Source organism: Mytilus edulis, chromosome 5 (genome assembly GCF_963676685.1).
Source record: "Mytilus edulis chromosome 5, xbMytEdul2.2, whole genome shotgun sequence".
Lineage (NCBI taxonomy): Eukaryota > Metazoa > Mollusca > Bivalvia > Mytilida > Mytilidae > Mytilus > Mytilus edulis.
The window spans coordinates 94,405,318-94,431,222 of NC_092348.1; the positions used below are offsets into that span (position 1 = coordinate 94,405,318).

The following is a 25,905-nucleotide window of genomic DNA, read 5'->3' on the forward strand; positions in this document are numbered from 1 at the left end:
TGTCCCATTATTTTCCACTAGTGGTTGGTTATGACTTTATATAGAATTTTGCAGACTCTAAACATGGAGCAAATGAGAAAAGAATTCATGAATGATTTCAAATGATTGATTGATTGATTGGTGTTGAATACCACTTTCAAAACTATTGTGCTATATTGTGGCAGTTTTTATTGCTGGAGTAGGAAGAAGCCAGAGTCCCTGGAATAAAACACTAACCATTTGTAGGAAAACTGACAGTCCTAGTCATTTAAGATTGGAAACGAGTGCACCAGCACAAAAAGAGTTCAAACTTATAACATCAGCATTGACTGGGTAGTGATTGCAGTAGTTGAACTACTTAGAACTCTCGGCCAATTAGGTCAATATTTCATATGAACTAAGTATTGTAGTTTAAAAAACACACTTAAAAAAACTATATTTTTTAGGGAGGAAGAGAATTAATGAAGATGATGGGCTATACCAAGGATATAAAGGACGGACTGGCATTCCCTGATGATGGCAAAACAGATCCAGAGGTTCTCACTCAAATGTTGGCTGATATATTACTGGGCAAACAAGAACTTCAGTATTTCATGACTGGATCTCATCCACATAGCCAGTTTATTGACAAACTTCTTCCCCAGAATACTTTGTAAGTATTTTACTAGATCACATTCAGACCTAATCTCAGATAATGGAATAAAACTTTATTTCAAGACTTTTTCAGAATATTCATTAATCTGAAATTCATGTTAACTTTCAAAACAGCTTGTTATAAACATGATAAATGGTAAAGTATAAGTTTATTTATTGATTTAAACTGGAGAGTTCTGAAAAGCAACTTAATTTCAAAAACAAGATAGAACTATTTTTCATGTTGGTGTCTTGGTTTTCAAATACATATGTACTCCAACAAATTTTTATGTCCACGCGGCTAGGCAAAGGATGCATTAAGTGTTATCCTTGTCCCTCATTACATACATCCCAAATAGGTCTGTTCTCTACCTGTAGTTTTCTTCAAACAAATATTATACACAATGCTTGTAACCATTAAACACTGATCAAGTTCAAATATGGGTGTCACTGTTACAATTCTCTAGTAATGTGTATTTATAATGTAATTTGCAGGTAGGGGCATTATGTGTGTCCCATGGACATATTCTACATTTATTGTTTAAACTGGTATTGAGCCATCATGTCTTTCTACATGAATCTTTTATAGAATGTTATATTGCATTATTTTCTATTTGAATGCTCTTTCTATCTTCAAACAAGAGTTGGAGAGGTTTCGGAATATAGAATGTTATATTGTATTATTTCCTACTTGAATACTCTATCTATCTTCAGACAAGAGTTGAAGAGGTTTTGGAATATAGAATGTTATATTGTATTATTTCCTACTTGAATACTCTATCTATCTTCAGACAAGAGTTGAAGAGGTTTTGGAATATAGAATGTTATATTGTATTATTTCCTACTTGAATACTCTATCTTCAGACAAGAGTTGAAGAGGTTTCGGAATATAGAATGTTATATTGTATTATTTCCTACTTGAATACTCTATCTATCTTCAGACAAGAGTTGAAGAGGTTTTGGAATATAGAATGTTATATTGTATTATTTCCTACTTGAATACTCTATCTATCTTCAGACAAGAGTTGAAGAGGTTTTGGAATATAGAATGTTATATTGTATTATTTCCTACTTGAATACTCTATCTTCAGACAAGAGTTGAAGAGGTTTCGGAATATAGAATGTTATATTGTATTATTTCCTACTTGAATACTCTATCTATCTTCAGACAAGAGTTGAAGAGGTTTTGGAATATAGAATGTTATATTGTATTATTTCCTACTTGAATACTCTATCTATCTTCAGACAAGAGTTGGAGAGGTTTCGGAATATAGAATGTTATATTGTATTATTTCCTACTTGAATACTCTATCTATCTTCAGACAAGAGTTGAAGAGGTTTCGGAATATAGAATGTTATATTGTATTATTTCCTACTTGAATGCTCTTTCTATCTATAAGAGTTGAAGAGGTTTCGGAATATAGAATGTTATATTGTATTATTTCCTACTTGAATACTCTTATCTATTTTCAGAATAGAGTTGAAGAGGTTTAGGAACATAGAAAGTTATATTGTATTATTTTCTACCTGAATGCTTTATCTACATGTATCTTCAGAATAGAACTGAAGAGGTTTGGGAACATGTAATGTTATATTGTATTATTTTCTAATTGAATGCTCTATCTGTCTTTAGAATAGAATTGAAGAGATTTCGGAACAAACTACAGCAGGTTGATCCAAGTTCAGTGTTAGACAATATTCCTGCAAGTCCAGTTACTTCATCAGTTAGCCAAGTCAGAGAACCTTCTCTTAACCAGGTTTGTTTGTTTGTTTATAATAATAAGCATTTATAAAATAGTGAAAGGAAAAATCAGTAGATAATTAGGATAAAGACAAGACCCTTGATTTATTACAATAACTATATTTTTATTCAATGTTGGAATGGATTAAAAAACTATCGCAATTTGAGGTAGATTACTATAAACAATAAAAACTGAACAGTCAGCTGGGGAAATTCATTTAATTGTAATCTTAGGTTTTAAATAATTAGGCAAAATCCAATTTTTAAGAAAGGTTTGCATTGACGTATTGTTTAGGATTAATTACTGTGGATTCAGTATTTTTCTTTGGATACCAATTTTATTGAATTTCGCTTAATGATCACATTATTAAAACTCGTTTTATACATATATAAATTGTGATAAAATTGATACAAAACCAAAATAAACATCCTGTTGTCACAATAGGGTCTTTGTGATCTATATTAAAATCTGTTAGTCACTCATAACAGTAATGACAAGTTAGGCATGACCACACTCAATTGATAAAGATTTTTTTTGTATTTAAAATTGAAGTTAAATTGAAAATGGAAATGGGGAATATGTCAAAGAGACAACAACCTGACCAAAGAACAGACAATAGCCTTTATAACTTTTAGGCTTAAAATTAAAGTTTCTTATACATTGTAATGATGATTTGATTTACTTTTAGCCTACAATAAAGCCTGACAGTTATCTTCCCGAGACACGTTTATCCACGTCACAGTATGGTAACAGTCCATTGTCTAGTCCTACTCCCAGCAGTTACAGAACAGCTGCTGATCAAAGTCAACAGCTCTCTAGACCAGAATCATCAGCCTTCAGCTATGTTACAGCTAATACTGGCGTACAGGAAGCACAACCTCAACCACAGTTTGTTGTTCCGCAATCCATTGCGTAAGTTATTAATATATATATATATATATATATATATATTTAGATTTTTTAATTTACAGGTGTTTTCCAGACAGTATGTAACGCCCCTTTTTTCAATCTGATTGAAATGCAGCTTCTGTGTCTGTGCTTCAATTACAAGATTCCAACAATGCTCCATTATGCATTCTATTCTGGTAATTGTTACTTCAGTCAATGAAATTTCTGCCTCCATTATCTTTACCACAAAACCAGAAGGTACAGATAGTTCTCTAAAACATGAAATAGTATTGTCAAATCCTTATAGTGTAGCTTATTTTTATCAAATTAGCTCCTTGTTCATATATTTATATCTTTAATTCTGAATTCTTTTTTATTGGCAAATACTATCCTATATTCATTAAATGCTATGTGCAGTTTGAACTCCACTCAATGCAGGTGCATTGTACTCATATTCTAATGGAATGAAATATAATAAGATAGCCAGTTTTCCTGGGCTACATGATAAGGCAAAGAGTGCAGAAAGTGGCATTAAACACCAATTAATCTATCAATCAATCTTTGTTTTTCAGAACTGTACCACAGTTACACAATGCTCAACCAAGTTTGGGTCGTATTGACTCCAACCAAATACCTATTATGGCCAAGCTGATTGCACAAGGGAAGTCTATTTCATTTGAGTCGTCATCACCTTCTATCTCTACGTCAACATCAACTTCCAAACCCGTATCATCAGAGAATTCCCCTAGTGTCATGTCAGAACCTAGTGTACCACAAGTGCAGGTATGTCATTAAATATACTAAGGATTTACATTGAAATGAAAAATCAACTGGGACTAAATGACACTTCCAAATCTAATTAAACTTCACAATTTTGTTATCTTCACTTTAACATGGAACAATAGAATTAATTTGTTTCATCCACATTGTCATATGATAACTTTATTATTTGTTAAGAGTTATTTGGAACCATGCGATGGACTAGACGGTTATGAGCAATTGATTTGCACTCAATACAAAAATATTACAAAAGCCTTGCAAGCCTAGCTTTTTTTTTCTTTCAGATAAAATAGATTTTGTACAAGTACAAAAAAAGACTTTAATATTACATATAACAAAAGTTTATTTTTAATTGACAGGCATCACCACAACCTAACAACGACAGCATTGTAAATACTTCTACAGAGGAATCAGTGTTTCCCAGCGGTAAGTTTTCACTAGTAAAAATTTTAGTATTTCAAAGTGGTATGTTAATCACGGGTAAAATATTTGTACTTCCAAATGGTATGTTTTCTCTTGTAAAATTTTTAATATAAATCCAAACTATGTTTTCACTTGTTAAAGTATATAGTATGGAAATATAGCAGCCTAGTCTACAGGATGGATAACAGCAAATGTTATGTCTGTTTACACATTTCAAATACTAAAGTGCTAATAAAGTAGGTTAAGAATTACTAAATTAATGGTTTAAACTATATAAGCGATTTAAACTATTCTCCTTCAAATCTGACTTAAAATGCAGTCATAATAATTAGAAATCAAATAATTTATGAAATAGTTATATTTCTTCAGGTTCAGCATGTGATATATGCGGTAATCGCCAGGCAGAAGTGATATGTGAAATATGTGATAATAAACAACTATGTTTAGACTGTGATGACAAATGGCATCAGCATCCTAGACGACAGAATCACAGGCGGGAAAACATTGCAGGAGAGGCTGATGACCATTTACCCAATCAAAAACCAAGAAATATATCACATGGGGAAACAGCTCAAGTAAGGAAGGTTTCACATGAAGGAAAAACTGACATGACTGTGCCACATGGTGGCGGAGGTGATAGCTTTGTGACAGCTAATTACAACCCTCCTCAGCAAACGGGTTATTACACTCCTCCTCAGGCAATGGCTAATTACAATTCTCCTCAGGCAAATTACAACCCTCAGCAGTCAATGGGTGCTGAAAAACGACCTGGTATGAGTTATATAACCAATCGAATGCAGAATCTAGGAGTAGAGGGACATGGAAGGTCAAGGGCACCTTCAGCAGGGGAGAGTGGCATGGCAGAGATGTCTAATATGATGGAGCCACAAAGTGTGCAAACAGGGTAAACTTGTATGAAAATTAGGATAAGTAGTATGATTTTCAATGAGACAATTATCTACCAAAGACCAAAGATGTTAAAAACTACATTTTCTCAAGTTGTGTCTACCTTATATTACTTTTTTATGGACGTGATTATAGAATATTAATTCTCAGTAACATGATTATATTATTCATATTCAGTTTTGTGAAGTAAAATTTCTTTGTTAGCTATTAGGGTATTTTTGGAAAAAAAATCCATAATTATGAATGAATCATTAATTTTTATTTCACAAAAATATAGATTTTAATGTGATATTAAAAAATGTAATTTTTCCTATTCTCAAAGTTACAAAAATTACATACAGAACCCAATAGTCAGTTTGATCATTAGGTAATTCATTATTGGTGGATCTGATATTTTGACGTGGATTAAGATTTCTGCTTGACATAGCATTGCTGGGCATCTGAATATACTTACAAATACTTTGCAGAATTTCAAACAGAAATAAAAACACCACAATGCACACCATTGTGAAGCAATTTATAATAACAGCAATTACATAGAATTGAGTTAAGAAGCAACTTATAACCTATTTATTACATATTTGTTAGTGAAATGTAAGCAAGGCCTTAATCTGTGAAAACGTATGATATTCTGAATGAGAACCAAGCAGTTAAATGTACATACAACAAAAGTGCTATGAATTTGTTTGTTGTATTGAAATTTTAAATGGAAATTCCTTTCAATTATATTATCTTTGTGATAATTGTTGCAATTTTTCATGTGCAGGAGTTGGTCAAATCAACACCAGGTACCATATGGTTACTCTCACCAGACCAATGTTGTCGGACCAGTCCAAGCATATGGAAGTCCCATGTCAGGAAGTCCCATGTCTCACATGCAGCTGTCTTCTTCTCCAAGTATGGCAAGTGTAAGTGTCATTTTTTTCTTATACTATTTACTGGCCTAACTTTTTTATTTGATTTTGTTCAGTGATGTTATTTGTGTTTGAAGGTATGCCAAGTTTTTTATATATATTTCTGATTTACAATGTAAACTGAACATACACACAAATATCTGAGGCTAACCTGATGTTTAAAGACATTGCTAATGAGAAGAAGAAGAATTTCTAGGACATTAATGAAACATTTTGTCTTTAGATATTTCCAAATTGTGTTAAAAATTGTAGGAAAAAAAATTGTCTATTTTTCTGTTTCAGGGTGGCCAGCAGTTCTTCAATAACCAGCAAATTCCAATGGGAAGTCAGCCATATTTTGCAAACCAGCAATTTCCCAGAAACCACTTGCAGCAACAGCAACAAATGAATTCCTCCCTCAGCCAGGGTCATCAACAGAATCAATCTAGCACAGCACCAGGCGGACCACCTACATCACGTCTGCTGCCCTCTATTTTGGCAATCCCTGACCTTCAGAGAAGAAAGTCAAAAGTGGATATAAATTTAATGACTCTTCGTGAAGAAATTGAAGATGTAGAGACAAAAATCAATGAACTAATTTCTCAGAATGGTCAGTTTTTCTCAGACCCTGAATATGCTTCATTGTACAAGAAAAAAGGAATGTTAACACGGGAGAAAATGGAATTAGAAAAATATGAAAGAGAACTTGAGCAAGCGTTAAGAGGGGAGGAGCAAAGTTCTTTTACACCAAGGAAAGGAAGTCTTCCTGATGTTTTAAGTCAGCCAGTAATTTTCCCTCCTCCTTATTATGGAGGACAACCTAGTCACATCCAAAGTAACCAGCCACAGATTGTTACCCAATCACCTGCCTATTTTGTATATAGCCTCATACCACAGTCAACGATAACTGGAAGTATTTCTCCAGAGAGTCAAGGTCAACCTGGATACAGCTTAATACCGGCAACTCCTCAGCTTATTTCAGCTCATCAGAATATTCAATATCCACAAACTTTTAATAATCAGCCTAGAGTTCCAGACTTTCCAGGAGTGTATCAATCACCACCGTCCTCACAAAATTTTGTGAAACAGCAATTTGATAACACCATTCCTCCGAGAATTGATAGAGGTCAGCCAAAAACAACTCACCAAAGGTCATTTGAGGAAAAAATGGATAATGTTTTACCCAACCTTAATCCTAAGCCTCAACAAATGACCCAAGATACAATGCAAAAGGAAGAACGACAAAATCAGCAAAATACATTAAAGCTCACCCCACCAATTCCACATAGACAAATTCTTGGAGTTAAGCCTCCTCATTCATATGTTAATGTACCTACACTGTCAACTTCAATTGTTCAAAGTCAGAAAAAATTGGAGACCGTTGTAACAAATTCTCAAGACGTCGTACGAACATGGATCTGTTCTCATTGTACATTCAATAACAGGAATAATACCAAGATTTGTAGCATGTGTTGTAAAACAAGTGAGAAACCTCAATATGTTGATGAAGCTGCCCCTCCGTCAGTCTGTGATACCACTGATAAAGCTAAAGAACCTAGTATTGATGATGAGAATGAGACGGCTGTTCTAGAAATCGGACAAAAAATTGGAGAAATAACTGATCAGGCAAGTCAAAATTTCTAATATTTACTGTGGATTCATTCATTTCCATGGGTACCAATGTTCGTTGATTAAGGAAAACTTGCATGTTAGTGGATATTAAATTTTGGGTTTTGAGGAAGTCTGTGTACAAGCTTATTTGAACTATGAGATTTGTTGTACATATAATTCACCTGTAACCATGGAATCCTCATTGTCATCCAACAAATAATAATGAAACCACAATATAGAATTTTTGTTAGGTATCACATAAAATAATTAATAAATTGCAGTTTTTTTAATATTTGATGCTCCAGTATTGTGAAACATTATTGTTTTACACCGCCACTCACGGTTTGATGGACTTCTCTGTATACAGCACTGACCTTGTCTGTCTATGTGTCCTTAATTATTATTTTCTTTAACTCTACATCCATATAAAAGTTTGATTTGAAAAAAAATTCTGACACTATTTTATGTTGAGTTTTATGTGTGAGTGATTATTAAATCTAACTTGCAATCACTTCCTGTTTTACCACATTTAGAATTTTTATCATTCCCACAACAAATTATGGAGATTTGTTGATATTTATACATCAAATGGACTTGATACAATGTTAGATGTTTCATTTGTCCTTATTGATTAAGGTTTTTATATATATTAATCAATCAACTTTGTAAAGATTACTGAATTTACTGTAATAATGGGATTTCTAATTTATAATTACAAAATATAGAATTAATGAGCTGTACACTTAGATAGAAAACATGTAATGCAAGTTAGGTTTTATGTCTGTTTACTTTATCTTAACTTATTTTCCAGTTGCTCATAGAAAAATTTGTTGATATTCTTATGTCGTGCAAAATTTGAGTTCCCATGTTTCAGAATCAAAGAAATCTGAATATATATATAGTATATGGTCATATTTATTGTTTAGATTTATAATGAAAAAATAGCTGCTCAGAAACAGTACAAAGAAAGAGTAGAAAAAGAAAATTTACAAGCAGCGGCCCTGAAATCTGCATTACCAAAAGCCAAATTACCTGATCCAGTTCCTGTAGTAACGACAACAGTGGTCAACATTAAACCTGAAGTGTCAAAACCTGTCCAGTCAACTCCCAAAATGATCAACAGACCCAAAGAAATACCACCAAGCAAGATGGTAGTAGGGTCCCCTTTCTCTGCAGAAAAGTTTTCTGGCTCGAGCACAGGGAAGAATTTTGCTGAAACACTGGAAGACATACAGAGAAGGAAAAAACAAGAAGAAATGCAGTTTGAAGGGAAAAAGTTACTCATGCTCTTGAAGGTAAAAATATAATCAAGTTGAAGTCCTGCAAGTTCCATTTAATGTCAAATATCTTCTAATAAAATTGAGAATGGAAATTGGGAATGTGTCAAAGAGACAACAACCTTACCAGAGAGCAGAAAACAGCCAAAGGCCACCAATGAGTCTTCAATACAGCGAAAAATCCCCCACCCAATGTGCTTCAGTCGGCCCCTAAACAAAAATGTGTACTAGTTCAGTTCGAAAACTATATGACTTGTGTGATATACCTGACTTAGGTTTGGGGGACTAAAGACGAAGTATATAGATTGTAAATAAAATGAAGAACTTTCAAATTATGATCCTTTTGCTTTGGATTCATCATCACAACAATCATGGTTAAGACAATACAACGGTTCCGGAAAGTACGGATTCAACATACAGATATATAACACTTGGTTAATTTTACTTTTTTAAGATAAATTTGCACATAGAAATAAGAGGATGTGGTATAAATATGTATATACTTATATTGAAAGGTTTTGTAGTAATCTGTATTCCGGTAGTTATTATCTATGAATTATTGTTACTGTCTATTTATGAAATGCAGTAACATTATTTGTTCAGTGCCCTGTAACATATCCTGCTTTAGACATTTTATTCAGTATGGAGATTTCTGGATTAATTCTTGTTGAAGTACTGCTGAAATAAGGAAAAAATATAGTCAGTCTGCGAAAGAACAAAAATTCATAAAATGATAATGATTGTTTTATTAATCATAAGTGACTGACTGTGGTTTTAATATTTAAAAAAGATGAAACGAGTTTGATATTGATAATTTGTGTTAATTAAGTATTGTTATTTAGTACATGTATTGTAAATTCTAGACTAGTTCTGAGGAATTGTGTGAAAGAAAACAAATTGGTATTTTTCCGTATATTCAAATAAAGTTGAACCATACTATAATATGATGAATGCCACATGGCTATGAATTCAGATTTGATGGTCCTAAATAGTTGTTCTACTTGCTCTGATATGCATCTAAAGTTAAACTGTAATTAGGACCATCAAATCACAAATTGACTACAACAACTCTTCAAATTATAATGCTGGTATTACTTAAATTGTATGGACTAAAAAAAGTAGGTGTTTTTCTGTAATTTATGACAAGGAGTTTAAGATTATTATATTTCTTGATAAATCGTAATTTGCTCCCAGTCAGGTTCTTTTGTCATTTACAGCAGCATGCATTGAGTTTGTAGGTAAAAGTAGTATCTTTGGTTAACTTGCTTGAAAGATGAACTGTGAAGTAATTTTCAGGGTAGGTATACTACCTTTGGAGTAGTCTATAGTCCTACAAACAGATCGATTGGTTATCTGTTAGACTAGTCTACTCTTAAAGGAGGGTAGTTTACCTAACCTAATAATGACTTCACAGTTCAGCTAGCAAGCGATTACCTTTACCTACACACACTCAATGAATTCTGCTGTAATGATAAAAGCATTTCATTGATATCTGAATTTACATTCACTTATTAAATTATTACTGAATTTAAATGTTATTTGTGTAACATTGACAATATATTTGACAGAATTGTGAGAAGGATGGAATTGATGCTGATGAAGTTGAGTTAGCTGTGGAACTTTCTGGTGATGTACCTGCTGGTAAATGGTTAAGAGAAAGATGGATACCATTGGTTGATAGGGTGATACATTCAGCGACCAATCAGGGAGCTATGATGGAACAGAATGATGTCGGGGAGTTATCTCTGATAGAGAGTAAAGAGGCTCTAAAACACACAGGGAATGAGGCTAATGCAGCCAGAATGTGTGTTGATTACAGGAAAAAGCTGGTAAGGATTAAAGTGTTAATTCAAACAATTTTTATTATGTACTTGGTATTTTATAAGTAAGAATGTATGAATATTACATTAACTAATACAACAGTACTAGTAATGATGATAATGATTATCTCTATAGTTTAGATAAAGTTGGTAAGTAAATCTTCATTAAGACCCTCAGAAGCAATTTCAATAAAATCTTGGGTTGAATGATCCTTTGGTTATCAAGTATAAAGTTTGTATTTTTATCGCATTTGGTCAACAAACATGGGCTGCAATGGCTACAAATATAACATACAGATAAAATACTTTAATTGTCCTTTGGAAATTTATTGATGGTTTGAGTTCAACTGGTATTAACAGTAAAATAAAAAGATATGTTTTGATCTTTATAAAACCCTAATGCTTTATCTGATTGCAGTACAGTGAAATAGAAAGTCATGGAAACTTTGCTAGAGAAGATATACTCCAAGCAATGCTGCATACACAAGGTGACCTTGAAAATTCTGTAGATGAATTAAATTCAAAATGGCTGCAGTTGTTTTATGACAGAATATGGCTGACAGAAGAAAATGTAACACAACTAGAAGGGGAGAATCCTTTGGTCGATGATCAAAAGTTGGCTCAGGAGCTTGCCATGGCTAGGGCTAATGAAATTTGCAACAGTGTGACAAATAGTGTCTTATCTTATACCACATTCCAAGCTACAGTGAAGGACAGAACTGTTGACCTTGAGGTTTGTATTTCTTAGATCACAATTTCTGTGGATTCAGGAAAAAATGTTAATTTTGTAGATTGATTTAATGGTATTGCAAACGTCTTCATACAAGCCTATAGAAATGTGTACTTTGTTCAACATTTAAATTCATGGTTGAGGAATATCAATGAATTCACAACCTTATAAGTATTAATATACTATTACAGTCTAGAAGATTGTTGTTGCCATGGATACAATATCACATATTTTATCTCATTAAGTTTAAAAGGCCCATTAGCTACAATTTAGTCAAAATTTTTTAAATATGATTCTTCTGGTTTCAATAGATATAAGAAGATGTGGTATGAGTGCCAATGAGACAACTCTCCATCCAAGTCACAATATGTAGAAGTAAACCATTATAGGTCAAAGTGGTAAAGTATTGATAAAAGTGAATTTTGAAATACTATTATGATATAAGCAGTCAGTTTGACCCAAACTTGTCAATTGTATACTCACATAGAGATATATAATGCAAATAGTGCAAGAATTTATTTTAAAGCATATACATACACAAAATAAGTATAAGAATATGGTTCAAACAGCTTGAAATCTATTTGTAGAGGAGATTAAGACTGATACTTGTTGAAGGGAAACTACAAAGTTGGGGACGAGCAGAAATTGTTATAAGGATCTTAGATGAAGAAGTTGCCACTAAAAATATAGAAGCTTCGTTAGAGGAAGTTGTTGAAGCTGTAAGGAACTGTGGAGATCGTGCTAGTTCTCTTGTCTTCCTTAAACAGTATTGTGAAATCTGTTATTGTCAGTTCCCAATGACAAAAGTAAGTTAAAAATAACATTGCTTTTACAGTTTATTAAATTTAAATGACACACTAGGTGACTTTATCACTATATGAATTATGCTAAACATGATATACAAAGGATTTAAATTAGTTCGGCGAAAGTTGCAGAATAGAAGACGGTAAATACAATATGGCAGTTGTGGAGGTGTGGCAACTAACTATTTAAACAAAGCTTTATATTTCAAAAGTAAGAGGACCTAGATGCTTCATATCTTGTATGAGATGCATTGTGTTATGAAGTTTTTGTTTGTCATATGTCTATTGTCCTTGACCAGGTGTTATTAAGTTTTTGTCTGTCATTTGTCTATTGTCCTTGACCACCTTTTCATGGTTCAAGACTGCTTAAAAAAAATGTGAAATATTATTATGTGTTATAGAATTATCAATACTGAAAAATTCAGAAATTATTGCAATGTTTTTATTACTGCGAAATATGTGACAAGGTTATAATCACAATCATTAACACTCGCATTTTGAAATTTTTTATATGAATCAAACAGGATTTTTCTGAATATCGCATAAATTAAAATCGTATTTTAGTCTAAAATGACAAATTCGCATTAATTAATGCATGCAATAATTTCTGAATTTACAGTACTATATCTGGTATATTGGATATTTGCAAGGTTTACATGTATGTTAGGTGACCATGTCTGTCTGGCAGGGTTCATTTGACATTTAACCTCATTATTATGGTCAATGTTCAATTTGCTTAATTTGCAGGCATATTGGTTTATTTTTTCAGATATTTTTAGCTATAGCCTAACCTTATTCTGTGTATGATATGAAATGCAATCATGATAAAAAAAAAAGCAGATGTGTTTTGTCAGTATGTGCACTCTTGATAATTATGGGATATAAATTACTATGGACTAAATGGGTCATAGCAAACCAGGATTTTGAGAATTCAACAAAGATTTATAACAATATACTATACCATGTATACATCATACATACACTTATTAATGACACACATTTTACTAACTGTAAAGAAATGACACATGTCACATGAATAGATATATCAGACTTAATTATTATAATTATATTATTATCTTTTTTTAAACAACTTTTTTACTATTTACAGATAAGGAATCTAGGGTGTAACTGTAAATTATGTGTTCATTGTGTAAAGGAGAACTTTGAGATAATGATCCGTGAGAGACATGTCAGGAATATGAACTGTCCCATGTGTAGTCTGCCTGACATGGAGAATATTGATGAGGCTTCAGACTATCTGGCTTTCCTAACACTACTTGTAAGTTACAGTAAAATCTATATCAACTGAACCAATTATGGGGCTAGATTTGGTCACCTTTTACACTTGTTTGATTTGTATAATACTTCAAAGTTGAATATACCACAAATATTGGTAAAAATAAACTAAACAAACACTCATTTTACAACACAGACTATAATCCTATTCACCAAATTTATTTTTTAACGAAACCTTCATTATCTCATTGTAATGTTTGTTGTTGTAGTTTTTTCAATTTGTAATTTTTCATATAGATTAAACCGTTAGTTTTCCTGTTTGAATGGTTTTACACTAGTCATTTTGAGGTCCTTAATTGCTTACTGTTTGGTGTGAGCCAAGGATCCATGTTAAAGACACATCTTCTTATTTCTATACTAGTATCTATTAAACCAATAAATTGAAATCATAATTTTCAGGTTGCAATTTTCATAAGAACTCAAATATTTAGAAGTGATTGGGTTTGACAATTGCCCTTTACATTTGCTTCATTTCACTGAGATCAAATTTATTAAACTTGTGAGAGAAACAAAAAAAACGTGATGCAAGACCGATCTGTTTGTGTAATTGCCAAGTTACATTATTTGCTTAGGGCAATGTTAGTTGTTAAACGGCTCTGTTAAGTTTCTACAGTTTACATGTGTTAAGTTGAATTTCTATTATAACACGGTTCATCGGTTTATTACATGTGTTTATGTTATACTTTCCAGCTACAGACCATGGTACCTCAGGATATGATGGAATTATTTCATTCCAAATTACGAGACTGGCATTTACAGAAAGATCCAAACTTTAGATGGTGTGTTCATGTAAGTGCAAGAAGCCATATTTTACATTTATTAACTCAGGGTATGATGATGATATCCCTTTGAACCGAAATGTTTTATAAGATCGAATTTTTTTTTTTTTTTAATTACTCCAGTCAGCATTGAGTGTTATTGTGCTATTTTGATGCAAACAAAAAAAAAATCCCTCAATTTTACTGATTTCCAGTAAAACTGAAATCAAATTTCAAATTTCAAATTTCAAATTCAGATTTTTTATGCCCCATTTATGGGCATTATGTTTTCTGGTCTGCGTCCGTTCGTTCTTCCTTCTGTCAGTTTGTCCTTCCGTCCGTTCGTCTGTCTGTCCCACTTTAGGTTAAAGTTTTTGATGAAGTTGAAGTCCAATCAACTTGAAACTCAGGAAACATGTTCCCTATGATATGATCTTTTTAATTTTAATGCCAAATTAGAGATTTTATCCATTTTCACGGGTCACTGAACATAGAAAATGATAGTGTGGATGGGGCATCCGTGAACTTGGGACACATTCTTGTTTTAAATTAAAATTCTGCTATACATTTAAATTTGCAAGTAAATGTAATCATAATGAATTGTGATTAACATGACTTCTTACATTGTAGTGTGGCAATGGTTTTATTTGGGCAGTTGGTAACCAAACACTGATGATGGCATGCCCTACCTGCAAGAAAGGAACATGTTTTAATTGCAAGAAAATGGTGAGAAGAATTTCTTATCTTAAATTAACATTTACTATTACATGATAATTTTAGGTAGAAAATGGACTTTTTTATTTTTGGAAAATGACGCAGTCATTGTTCCATTACTGCCGACCTGAACTTCATAACATTTCTCTGCCTACCGCGCTTGGTTTCGTATTTACTATTTTCCATACAAACTGGAATCTGCTTGTGTTATCATTATGCATGATCATTGTGTAGTTATCAGCCAGGAACAAGTTTACACTCGGTTTCATAATTTACTATACAAACAAACTGGTTCCTGCTTGTATTCCACTACACTCGAACAAAGTGGTGTAGTTTGACGGGAACCAGTTTAGAATTTGTAAACTACAAAACGTAATCGGTTATTGTTCATTCCGTTTTGGTGTTTCATACCGACTCATATGGTTTGAATACGCTTAAGACCCTTCAAACATTAATGTGATAGGTATATTAAAGACTGTTTTACAAAAGGATGGAACTGTTTTACTTTCAAAGTCGTACTATAGTGATATCTGTCATATACGGATTTCCACTCTCACCGGTTAATTTCTTCTTTTACACATGCTTTTGAAACTTCCTGTTTAAACATCGCAAGTTTCAAAATTGTTATTTGAGTGAATTAAACTTATTTTAACAATCATGAAGCGTTCCAGAATCATTTTCAAGCAGTTTCTTCTTCTCTTTGATGATGGAAAATAGGTTTTCTCAAGAAAATACCGCAAACGATCGCAGAGGAATTAAACGTACAAGTTAAGTCGGCACCTGGTTAAATTGGCATCTAGTCAAATCGGCACCTATTTGACGTCAATTCGGCATCCAATAATATTTGTTATAATATTTTCTATTCAATTAATTAATAACTGTTACCAAGTACATAGTGAATATGTTGTTGTGTATTTAGGTAAATAAGGAAACCAAAGTGAATATGTTGTTGTGTATAAAGGTAAACAACGAATCCCTTACCCAACTGTTGTTTTAACAATTAGACAATTATTAAAATAAAATGGAAAACTATGAGTCCCTTTCAATAAATCAAACTTTCATGCCAAATAATTAGCAAATTTAAGGTGTTTTTTCAGTAAAATTTAAACAGCATTAAACCAACAATCCTGTAAAATGCTCAACTGGTTAAAATAATGCATAAAAATATCCAATATCTCATGTATTAGTCCAAATAATTATGACGTCTGGCTAGGATATTTTTTTTTTCTGGGCGTCCCAGAAAAAAATTAACATAGCCTTGCGGTCATAGGAAGGTGTCCCAGAATGAAATAAAAAAAGCCTTGCCAGACGTAATAATTTTTGGACTACTCATATATATATCATTAAAAATACACCAAAAAAGTCATTTAGTTGAGAAAAATAAATATATACAAAATTCTGGCAACCCCTTTCTTATTTTTACTCTTTTTGCTTAAAATACTGTTAAAAATATATATTTAACATGGGTGACGAATTGACTATATCAGGTGTCGATTTAACCAGGTGCTGATTTGTCCAGGTGCCAATTTAACCAGGTACCGGTTTGACTAGAATTATTTGACAAATGTTTGAAATTACCTGAGTTTCATTAGACCTTTGATAACAGTAACAAAAAGATTATTACTTAATATTTTGTGGGAGAAGGGGGTTCAGACTGTGGTATCAGGTCTGTTCGCGCCCAATACACTTTCGCACCCTACATGTTCGCAGCTCGCACGTTCGCACCCAAGGTCCGTTCGCACTCTACTCATTCGCGCCCAATTTTAATTCAAATTCAAGTTGAATAATTTGAAAATCATGATTGTTGTTTTAAATTGCTTTGGTGTAAATACTGAATGTATTTATAGCTTGGTATGAGTAAAACATTGAAGATTTTAAAGGAAAAACACAAAAGATAATTGTTTTTAACAGCTTGGTCCCTTTGATCTGAAACAACGAAGCAATAAAATATAGGAACCAAAATATAGCAATCCACTATTATAACCAAAACATGATAAAATTTATTCAACACACAGAAAAAACATAGTCAGAATCTCACTTCATTTTGAAACAAGTCAATGAAACAAAGTTATAGCAATACACTAACCAAAACATGATTAAGAGTTATTCAACACAAAATAAAACGACTTTATTTAGAAAGGATTATTATTACTTTTAACAATACCCTATCCAAAACATGATTAAGATTTATTCAATTCAACACTTTATTTTTGAGACAATGACAACACTTATACTTATAAGAAAACACTTGCTTACAGAGTTATTAAACACAAAACCAATTAAGATTGGGTGCGAACATGTAGGGTGTGAAAGTGAAAGGGGGCGAACATGAGTGGGCGCAAATGTGAATGGGCGCGAACGGACACGGATTCAGACTATGTACCAGTGAGAAATATACAAGCTCTTCTACGGTATTTATTTGTACAATTCAGGTAGTCTTGACCTATTCATTTGTCTTAAAAAAAAACACAGCCAGTTGTCACCTTCACTTCACACACACACATATACAAATATCAATTATATGCTTACGAGACATGTTGCATTGTTAAACTAATTAAGGTATGTGAAAATCAAGACTTGCATAAAAACTATCCCAATATTAGAGACAGTGGCGTCATTTTTCCTCAGAGCTTTCAGCTCTTTGATTAGGCTTTGCAGTCATAATTTTTTTTAGTACATATATTGTGCTCAGACTCAGAAATCAACCAATAGAAATACTGGATTTGATGTTTCAAGCATCACACATTTTGTACAGTCAGTACTGAGTACAGTTTTATGACTGGAAGGCAAGAGTAAGACCATTTGCATTTAATTGATAAATTCAACAACACTTACCGTTATCTTGATGATATTTTTTCGTTACATAATCAAAAATTTCTCAATATACTGTTGAAATTTACCCCAAGGAACTTACTTTGAATAAATCAAATTTAAACGGTAATAACTGTCCTTTCCTAGATTTAGATATTTCCGTTTTAAACAGGAAACTCCACACTAAAATTACGATAAAAGGGATGATTTTTCGTTCCCTATTATTGTTAATTTTCCATTTTTAGATGGTGATATTCCTTTTGGCACCATCTTACAGTGTTTATATTTCACAGCTCATTCGCTATGCCTGTGTCTGTTGTGACGTTTTTGATTTTAAGGAATGTAGTCTATGTATTACTGGTAAATTATTAATACAGGAATATGGCTACCATAAATTACTTAAAAACATTACTAAATTTTCCATAGATATAAAGATTGGGTTTTGAAATTTGGTTGTATTTGTAAAAAACTTATTTCAAACGGGATAGGAAATCCTCATTTTTATGCAACCGTCAAAAAGATTTTGGGATCGTAAAATGGTATGATGTTTTCTGTGTCGTCGTTGTCCGAAGACCCATTTGGTTTCCAGACAATAACTTTAGTTTGAGTGAATGAGTCTCTATGAAATTAAATAAAAAAACTCCACAAAAGAAAGGTTGGGATTGCTTTTGGGGATGATGGTCCCAACCGTTTTGGAATAAGGGGCCAAAAAGGGGCCCAAAACAAGCATTTTTCTAGTTTCAGGATAATAACTTGAGTATAAGTATTTCAATTGCTCTGAAGTTGTACCACAATGTTAAATACCACAAGTACAAGGTTTGGATTTATTTTGGGGGTTATCATATGGTGCCAACAGTTTAGGAAGAAGGGGCCAAAAACAAGCATTTTTTTAGTTTCTAGACAACAACTGGTGTGTTAGTGTATGAATCTCTCTGACATTGTACCACAAGGTTCCATATCACAAAAGGAAGAATTGGGTTGAGTTTGGGGTTATTTGCCCATTTCATGCAGGAATTAGGGGCCAAGAACAAGCATTTTTCTAGTTTCCAGACAATAACTTGTGTTTAAGTGTATGGATCTCTCTGAAATTGTACTACAAGGTTCCATACTACAAAAGAAAGGCTGGGATAGAGTGTGGGGGTAATTGCTCTCTAAGGAGTGAATCTAAAACTGGGGGGGGGGGGTCTAATTTTTTTTAAGGGGTTCAATCCACATCTTCTTTTTTATAAGATTCTTTTATTATTTGATGGAACTTGGGTGTCTTGTAAGGCATAAGTAAAAACAATTTTGACCAGTTGCAATGACATTATATAGTGATAACCATATCTAAATAAAATTAAAAATGCACTTTTGAATGTATCCTCACTGACATTTGAAAAATGTTTATTATTAGTGGGAAGATCAGCATGAAGGTTTAACTTGTGAACAGTATGCTCAGTGGAAGATTGATAATGATCCAGAAAACCAAACAGTTGGATTGGCTAGATACTTGGAGGATAATGGCATTGGTAAGTTAATGACATAGTTCATATATTTATTTCATGGTTCATGTGTTTATAATTACATAGTTCATGTCATGTTGTATTGATTAACTATCTATTGAGGTATTGTATTTTTATAAAAACAAAAAACTTTGTTGTTGATTAATTACATTGTAAGTGAGTTAATTCATTATCAATGAAGCAGACATAAGCATTCAACAATGAGAAAAACATTTTAACAATACAAAAATCAAAAGGTCAATATATTATGGTCTTCAATAAGCATCTATACCATATGGAGCTGAGTTTGGTGAAGTTGTAGAATAAAATCAACAGAAACTGTAATAAAAAACCTGCCAAAATTTCCTGAATATAGAAATCATTGAGACATTAAAAAAAATACAAATTTACAACCAAGGAGGAAGGTACTTGAAGGTGTAACAAGGTAATACTATATATCAATCTGTTTACAACCAAGGAGGAAGGCACTTGAAGGTGTAACAAGGTAATACTATATATCAATCTGTTTACAACCAAGGAGGAAGGCACTTGAAGGTGTAACAAGGTAATACTATATATCAATCTGTTTACAACAAAGGAGGAAGGCACTTGAAGGTATAACAAGGTAAAACTATATATCAATCTGTTTACAACCAAGGAGGAAGGCACTTGAAGGTGTAACAAGGTAATACTATATATCAATTTGTTTATTACCAAGGAGGAAGGCACCTGAAGGTGTAACAAAGTAATACTATATATCAATCTGTTTACAACCAAGGAGGAAGGCACCTGAAGGTGTAACAAAGTAATACTGTATATCAATCTGTTTATAACCAAGGAGGAAGGCACTTGAAGGTGTAACAAAGTAATACTATATATCTGGTTCAAAATTTATCAATCTAGCAAAATAGTTCGTTTTAAAAGTAAAGCTGATATATTACACTGTACTTGATTAATGACTAATATTACAATTATTTCATCTTCTCCAGATTGTCCAAGCTGTAAGATGAAGTTTTCATTAGCTAAAGGTGGATGTATGCATTTTAAGTGTCCCCAATGTGGATTTGAGTTCTGTAGTGGATGTTCACAGCCTTTTCATCAAAAAGGAGTAAGTTATCATGATTATAAAGACATTTTAACTTGTTTGAGAGCTTTTGATTAATAAAAGTTCAATCTTCATGATCTTTGTTTCAATTTGATGAAGAAAATCAATAGGGGCTGTCCTTTCTCTTTCACATCAACTTTTCAAGTTTAAACTGTGTATGTATACCCTAGTCAACCCTTCTGGTTATAATTTACACTATCCCTTTAGTCCACACCAATTTAATTTCTTGTTCTATAGATTTTTGGACTCCAAAAATTGGGGCGAGCAAGTGATTTGAAAATTTTAATAAAAAAATATTTAATTTGCAAATTTTTGAGGAGAAGCTTGAAAAGTAAAGGCAAGCAATTATTTTTTTTTGTAAACATAAAATAGTAGGTTTTGACAATATTAAGACTTGATTTATCACTTGTACTTTGACATCTTTCATTTATGAAGTATTTTTCATAACTGACACCAAGAAATAATTGAATAAATAGATGTGGTATATGTATGTGTGCCAATGAGACAATTCTCCATCCAAGTCATAATTAGGTTGGAAACAAGCCCTCAATGTTATAAATATTCCTTTTATGAGGGATCAATATAATATATTGACCCCTCATAAAAGTAAAGTTATAATATTTTTTTTTGTAAATAATTCTATTTAGTACAAAAGGGCTCATTTTCCCAAAGAACTATATGTCTATCTGGTATTAAATGGTCAAAGCATGTCCAAGATATTTTGCAATATTTCTGGACCTTAACCATGTTAACACATTTACTTTAATATTATTCAAAATAAGTGGACCCCTCTTTTAGAAAAGTTGTTCAAAATATAATGTATTTCTCCTCTTTTAAGTAAAAAATTCTTTTCTTTTTCAAAGAATTTGTATAGTAGCACTATACAAATACTTGGTATTTCTATTTTCTTTTCTACAACAGTAAAATGACCCCATGTCTGATGGAGGCAACCTGATAATAACAAATACAGGTCATAGCACAACCTTTAACACAGGGCTTTGACCTAGACCAAACTGCAAGCTATAAGGGACCCCAAAATTACTAGCTTACACAATTCGAACAGGGAAACCAACGATCTAATTTATATATACAAACAGGAAAATACCAATGAATAACATCAACAAACGATTACTGCTGAATGACAGGCCCCTGAATCCAATTGCCTGAATCAATCAGGACAGGTGCATAAACATACATGGGAATATCAAAATTTAAAAAAAATAGGTGCGGGCGGATCCGTTGAACAAGGAATTAAATTGGTGTGGCCTTACATGTAATATATGTATTATGGTATTGTTCCTTTTTTGTAGGTTTGTAGAAAATACCGATCATGTCAAGGCCAAGGCTTGCATTGTCATCACCCTAGAAATTGTTTGTATTATCTACGTGATGAAGATTTTGATGACTTACAGAAATTATTGAAGGTTAGTACCATTAAATTTAACATTAGATATTGTGATTGGTCTGAAAGTTTAGAAAGTATTGCAAACATTAGAAAGGCATTCCACTTCTCTGCCACTTTCCATCTTTTCCCTTTTTACATCTGTCTGTATTTTCAAAAATTATAGGACAATTAAGCTTTTCCTTTAAAAATACTAAGTTTTGGACTGATTATTTATTTGTTTAATATAGTATGTCCAGAAATGTATACTAGGCTAATGCATACGATATAAAAACAAATATGACTTTCATTCAGAGTCATTCAGGTTTGATACCAAGAATAGTTTCTTTGTATGACCTGCTCATTTATCAGTAGTTGATCTTTTAATGACGGGCATTGTTAACTTTTATTCATCTCTTGCATTTTGTTTTATAGACCAATAAGATACATATAAATACCACAGCACCTGATCAGGAAGCAGGACAATCATGTCCTGTTATGGAACAAAAAGAGGATCCTGAAGGGAAAAGAGATGAAGCTTGTGGGAGAGAGGTTGAGGAAGGATTTGCTGGGTTGTGCAAGTAAGTTTTTATTTTTAACCTGACATGGTTATTATGTGTTTGGCCTTTTTATTATTAATGCTACTACAGAAAATGCTCCATAATATTTCAACAATTTTTTTCCCCATTGATGTTAGGGCTTAATTAAAATTGAGAATGGAAAATGGGAGTGTGTCAGCCCTTCCTCTATACCTCTTGCAAATGTTGAATAAAAAGACACAGACATAGGCATAGTTAAATACAGTTTAAAAGAAGTCTGAGTCCAAAGTTAGAATAGGTAACGGAAGAAACTAAGCGTAATGGCAATGATTTAAATGAATTACCATAGGACAGCTAGCAGTTACTGTCATGCCAGCTCCAGACATCAATTAAACTGATTGAAAGGTTATGTCTTCATTATATGAAAATAAAGCACCATACCTTCCGTTGAGGTCTAGTAGCATACCATCATAACATATATGAGAAGAACATAACCCATGTCATGCCAACAAATGGTTTAAGTATAAATGCATTTATTTTCAAGTTTAGATCTTTCTTTAGTCAATGATTAAGCCAGGTCATATTTCTCAAATTTAAAAATATCCTTTTTGATTTGGAAATTTTTTATTTTTATTTCTATTTAAGAATTCATTACAAAGAATATTTAGTCAGCTTGATTAACAAAAGAAATGTTGATCCAGTTGCTATGATGTCTGTGGATGCCATAAAGAGGCTTATTGAAAGAGAGGAAAAGAAAGTACCAGAGAAAAAGGCAAACGAGACTGACGCAAAATACCGTAAACGATTAGAACAGGTATGTTCACAATACAGTACAATCTATATCATCCTAATGTTTTACATATTTATACTTGGCAATATCAAACCTCTTTTGACAATTAGATAAATTTGCACTATTAATAATAAAGCAAAACCTTTATTACCGACTATTATATCACCCATGTTTTAACTCATTTTGCCGGAGTAAAATTGCGACAGTTAGTTTAAAAAAGAATTTTCGACAGAATTTGTTTTTGTAAAAATGTATTTACATGTGTAAAAAAATAATACTGAATAGCCAAACAGTATATAATAGATATAGGTAGATGTGGTATGTCTGCCAATGAGACAACTCTCCACCCAAGTAACAATTTATAAAACTAAACCATTATAAGTCAAGGAATGGCCTTCAACACGAAGCCTTGGCTCACACCCAACAGCACGCTATAAAGGGCCCCAAAAATTACTAGTGTAAAACCATTCAAACAGGAAAACAAACAGTCTAATCTATATAAAAACGAGAACTTGAATCAGACCATTGTTGTTTCAAGCTTTTTTTTAACATATCTATATACATTATTGTTATCTCTATTATAAAATTAACTTACTAATTTTGGATATTTATCATGAATCATAACACAAGGTTGATTGGAAGGGAAATGAACATTTTGTAGTGTGGGAATTGTTTCATTTTGATGCACTCACAGTGCAATTATTTAAAATCCTTCAGACACCAAAAAATTATTGCAAAATCAGAAAATTGTTTGTGATAGGTTTCTCAAAAGCGAAAACTGGCATTTAAAATTTTGATAGCATTATTTCCTGAGATTGCAATGCTTAATCACAATTGAACAACTGAACAATTGCAAAAATGAATGCACTCAATGATATTTTATTCTAAAGTAACTGAAAAAAAAATCATCCATGAAACTTGTATTGAAGAAGAGGTGAATAAATCTTGTAAGCTCTGCACTTAAAAATTGTATGACAATATTTTTTATGAGAATATCATTTATCAATTTTGTCATCTGACTTCCCTTAATAGCAGAAAAATTTGGTTATTTGTGCATTTTTTTTCTATTTGCAGTTTATCAGAGAAATTGAACCTTTAAACAGACAGGAGTAAAGAAGAACTATCTTAGCTTCTTAAAATAATACCTCTAACCAGCTTGTCTTCAGGGCCAGTCTTAGTGATAAACTTTCAGGCACTGGAGCTCAAGATTTAGGAAAAGTTTATATAAATTCTGGTGGCTATTAGGGATGATTTTTAAAGACTTGAAAACAATTTTTAAAGCCTGGGCTGCTGTGTCTGTGGTTAAGCATGAAGACTGCAGCGCACCCCACAATAAAGTAGCAATGGTTGCTAATTACCTTTATTGGCACAGCTTAACTGTGATTTCAAAATGTGTTTTGTTATCACGTAATGGGTATTAATTAAACATATGATAATTGTAAAAAAAATAATTGTATGTACAGTAGCTGTTAAACGTTCTGAATTTGTACAAATGGACATAATGCTTGCACGAAAAGGCTTTATTTTATTATTCATATATTAGGACTGGTTCCCAGAAGGTACAAGGGGCAAAAATAGCAGAAATTATTCCCCTCAAAGGAAGCGAAACATAAATCTTTTCATGAAGATGAACCTTTGTCATGCAGAGAAATTATATACAATGTATGAACATTTTTGTCAAGTTTATGTATAGACCAATTAACTAAAATAATACTAAAGGGTTTAAGACAAGTTGCCATAGTTTACAATCTGAACATACTATATAGTTTTAATTGTTCCTATTAAAATAATGCATTCCCTCCTTGATTTTAAGTTTTTAGACAGTTTGAAAAACTAAATATAGGAAGATGTGGTATGTATTTTTGTAAGTTTTACAGAAAATTATATGATGAAGCTCATGAATCAATAATCTGTAAATTGTTATTGTCTTAAATTAATGCTTTTATCATTTGTTATTTATTTTATATATTAAATGTGAATAAAATGAAATAAACCACCTTCATTGATTGTATTACAATTAGAAAAGGAAAGAAGTTTCTCTAGAAGTGCTTGTACAAAGATAACTTGATATGTATTTTATTTTATAATTAATGGAAAACAAATTTAAAATCAAACTTCTTCTAACAAGATTGCACTAGATACAAGGTTTCTGACACAGGATTGGTACATGAAAAGTTGGTGGGATAAAATCAGTTTTTTCTCATCATAATGAAGCAGAAAAAGTGAGACAGGCATGCTGATGCAGACTGCTTCAACAATGCATTTAGTTTTGGATTGGGTCAGTTTAAAGAGATCCACTAGTGAAAGGTCAATGATAACTGGTATTTACATTGGCACATCTCCTTTTCATGGAATTTTTTGGCCTTGTCCACTCAGTCATGTTCTATTGTCTTTGAAATGTTTACTTAGTTTTAATGTTTAAGTTTGTCCCTAGATCCATTTAAGGGGAACCACAAGTGGTAGGTCAATGATAATTGGTATGCAGTTGTATTAGCATTGTCACATCTCATTTTAATGTAGATAATTTGGCCCCACTCCTCAATCG

General features: G+C 32.2%; 1 protein-coding gene across 2 annotated transcripts in view; it reads left to right on the forward strand.

Moving 5' to 3' along the window:
* LOC139525594 (uncharacterized) overlaps nt 1-25,362 on the forward strand; it is a 33,612-nt gene extending 8,250 nt beyond the window's left edge. For both annotated transcript variants that reach the window (XM_071321088.1, XM_071321089.1), the window contains exons 4-24: nt 426-631; nt 2,246-2,369; nt 3,043-3,266; nt 3,815-4,025; nt 4,382-4,448; nt 4,815-5,349; nt 6,118-6,259; nt 6,548-7,870; nt 8,782-9,150; nt 10,701-10,961; nt 11,371-11,685; nt 12,270-12,488; nt 13,594-13,764; nt 14,472-14,570; nt 15,170-15,265; nt 19,458-19,572; nt 20,535-20,653; nt 21,961-22,074; nt 22,467-22,612; nt 23,216-23,384; nt 24,435-25,362. In XM_071321088.1, the coding sequence (XP_071177189.1) occupies nt 426-631; nt 2,246-2,369; nt 3,043-3,266; nt 3,815-4,025; nt 4,382-4,448; nt 4,815-5,349; nt 6,118-6,259; nt 6,548-7,870; nt 8,782-9,150; nt 10,701-10,961; nt 11,371-11,685; nt 12,270-12,488; nt 13,594-13,764; nt 14,472-14,570; nt 15,170-15,265; nt 19,458-19,572; nt 20,535-20,653; nt 21,961-22,074; nt 22,467-22,612; nt 23,216-23,384; nt 24,435-24,473 (5,064 nt within the window). In that variant the 3' untranslated portion in view covers nt 24,474-25,362. The remainder of the gene's footprint in view (nt 1-425; nt 632-2,245; nt 2,370-3,042; nt 3,267-3,814; nt 4,026-4,381; nt 4,449-4,814; nt 5,350-6,117; nt 6,260-6,547; nt 7,871-8,781; nt 9,151-10,700; nt 10,962-11,370; nt 11,686-12,269; nt 12,489-13,593; nt 13,765-14,471; nt 14,571-15,169; nt 15,266-19,457; nt 19,573-20,534; nt 20,654-21,960; nt 22,075-22,466; nt 22,613-23,215; nt 23,385-24,434) is intronic.
* The last annotated feature ends 543 nt before the right edge of the window (nt 25,363-25,905 follow it).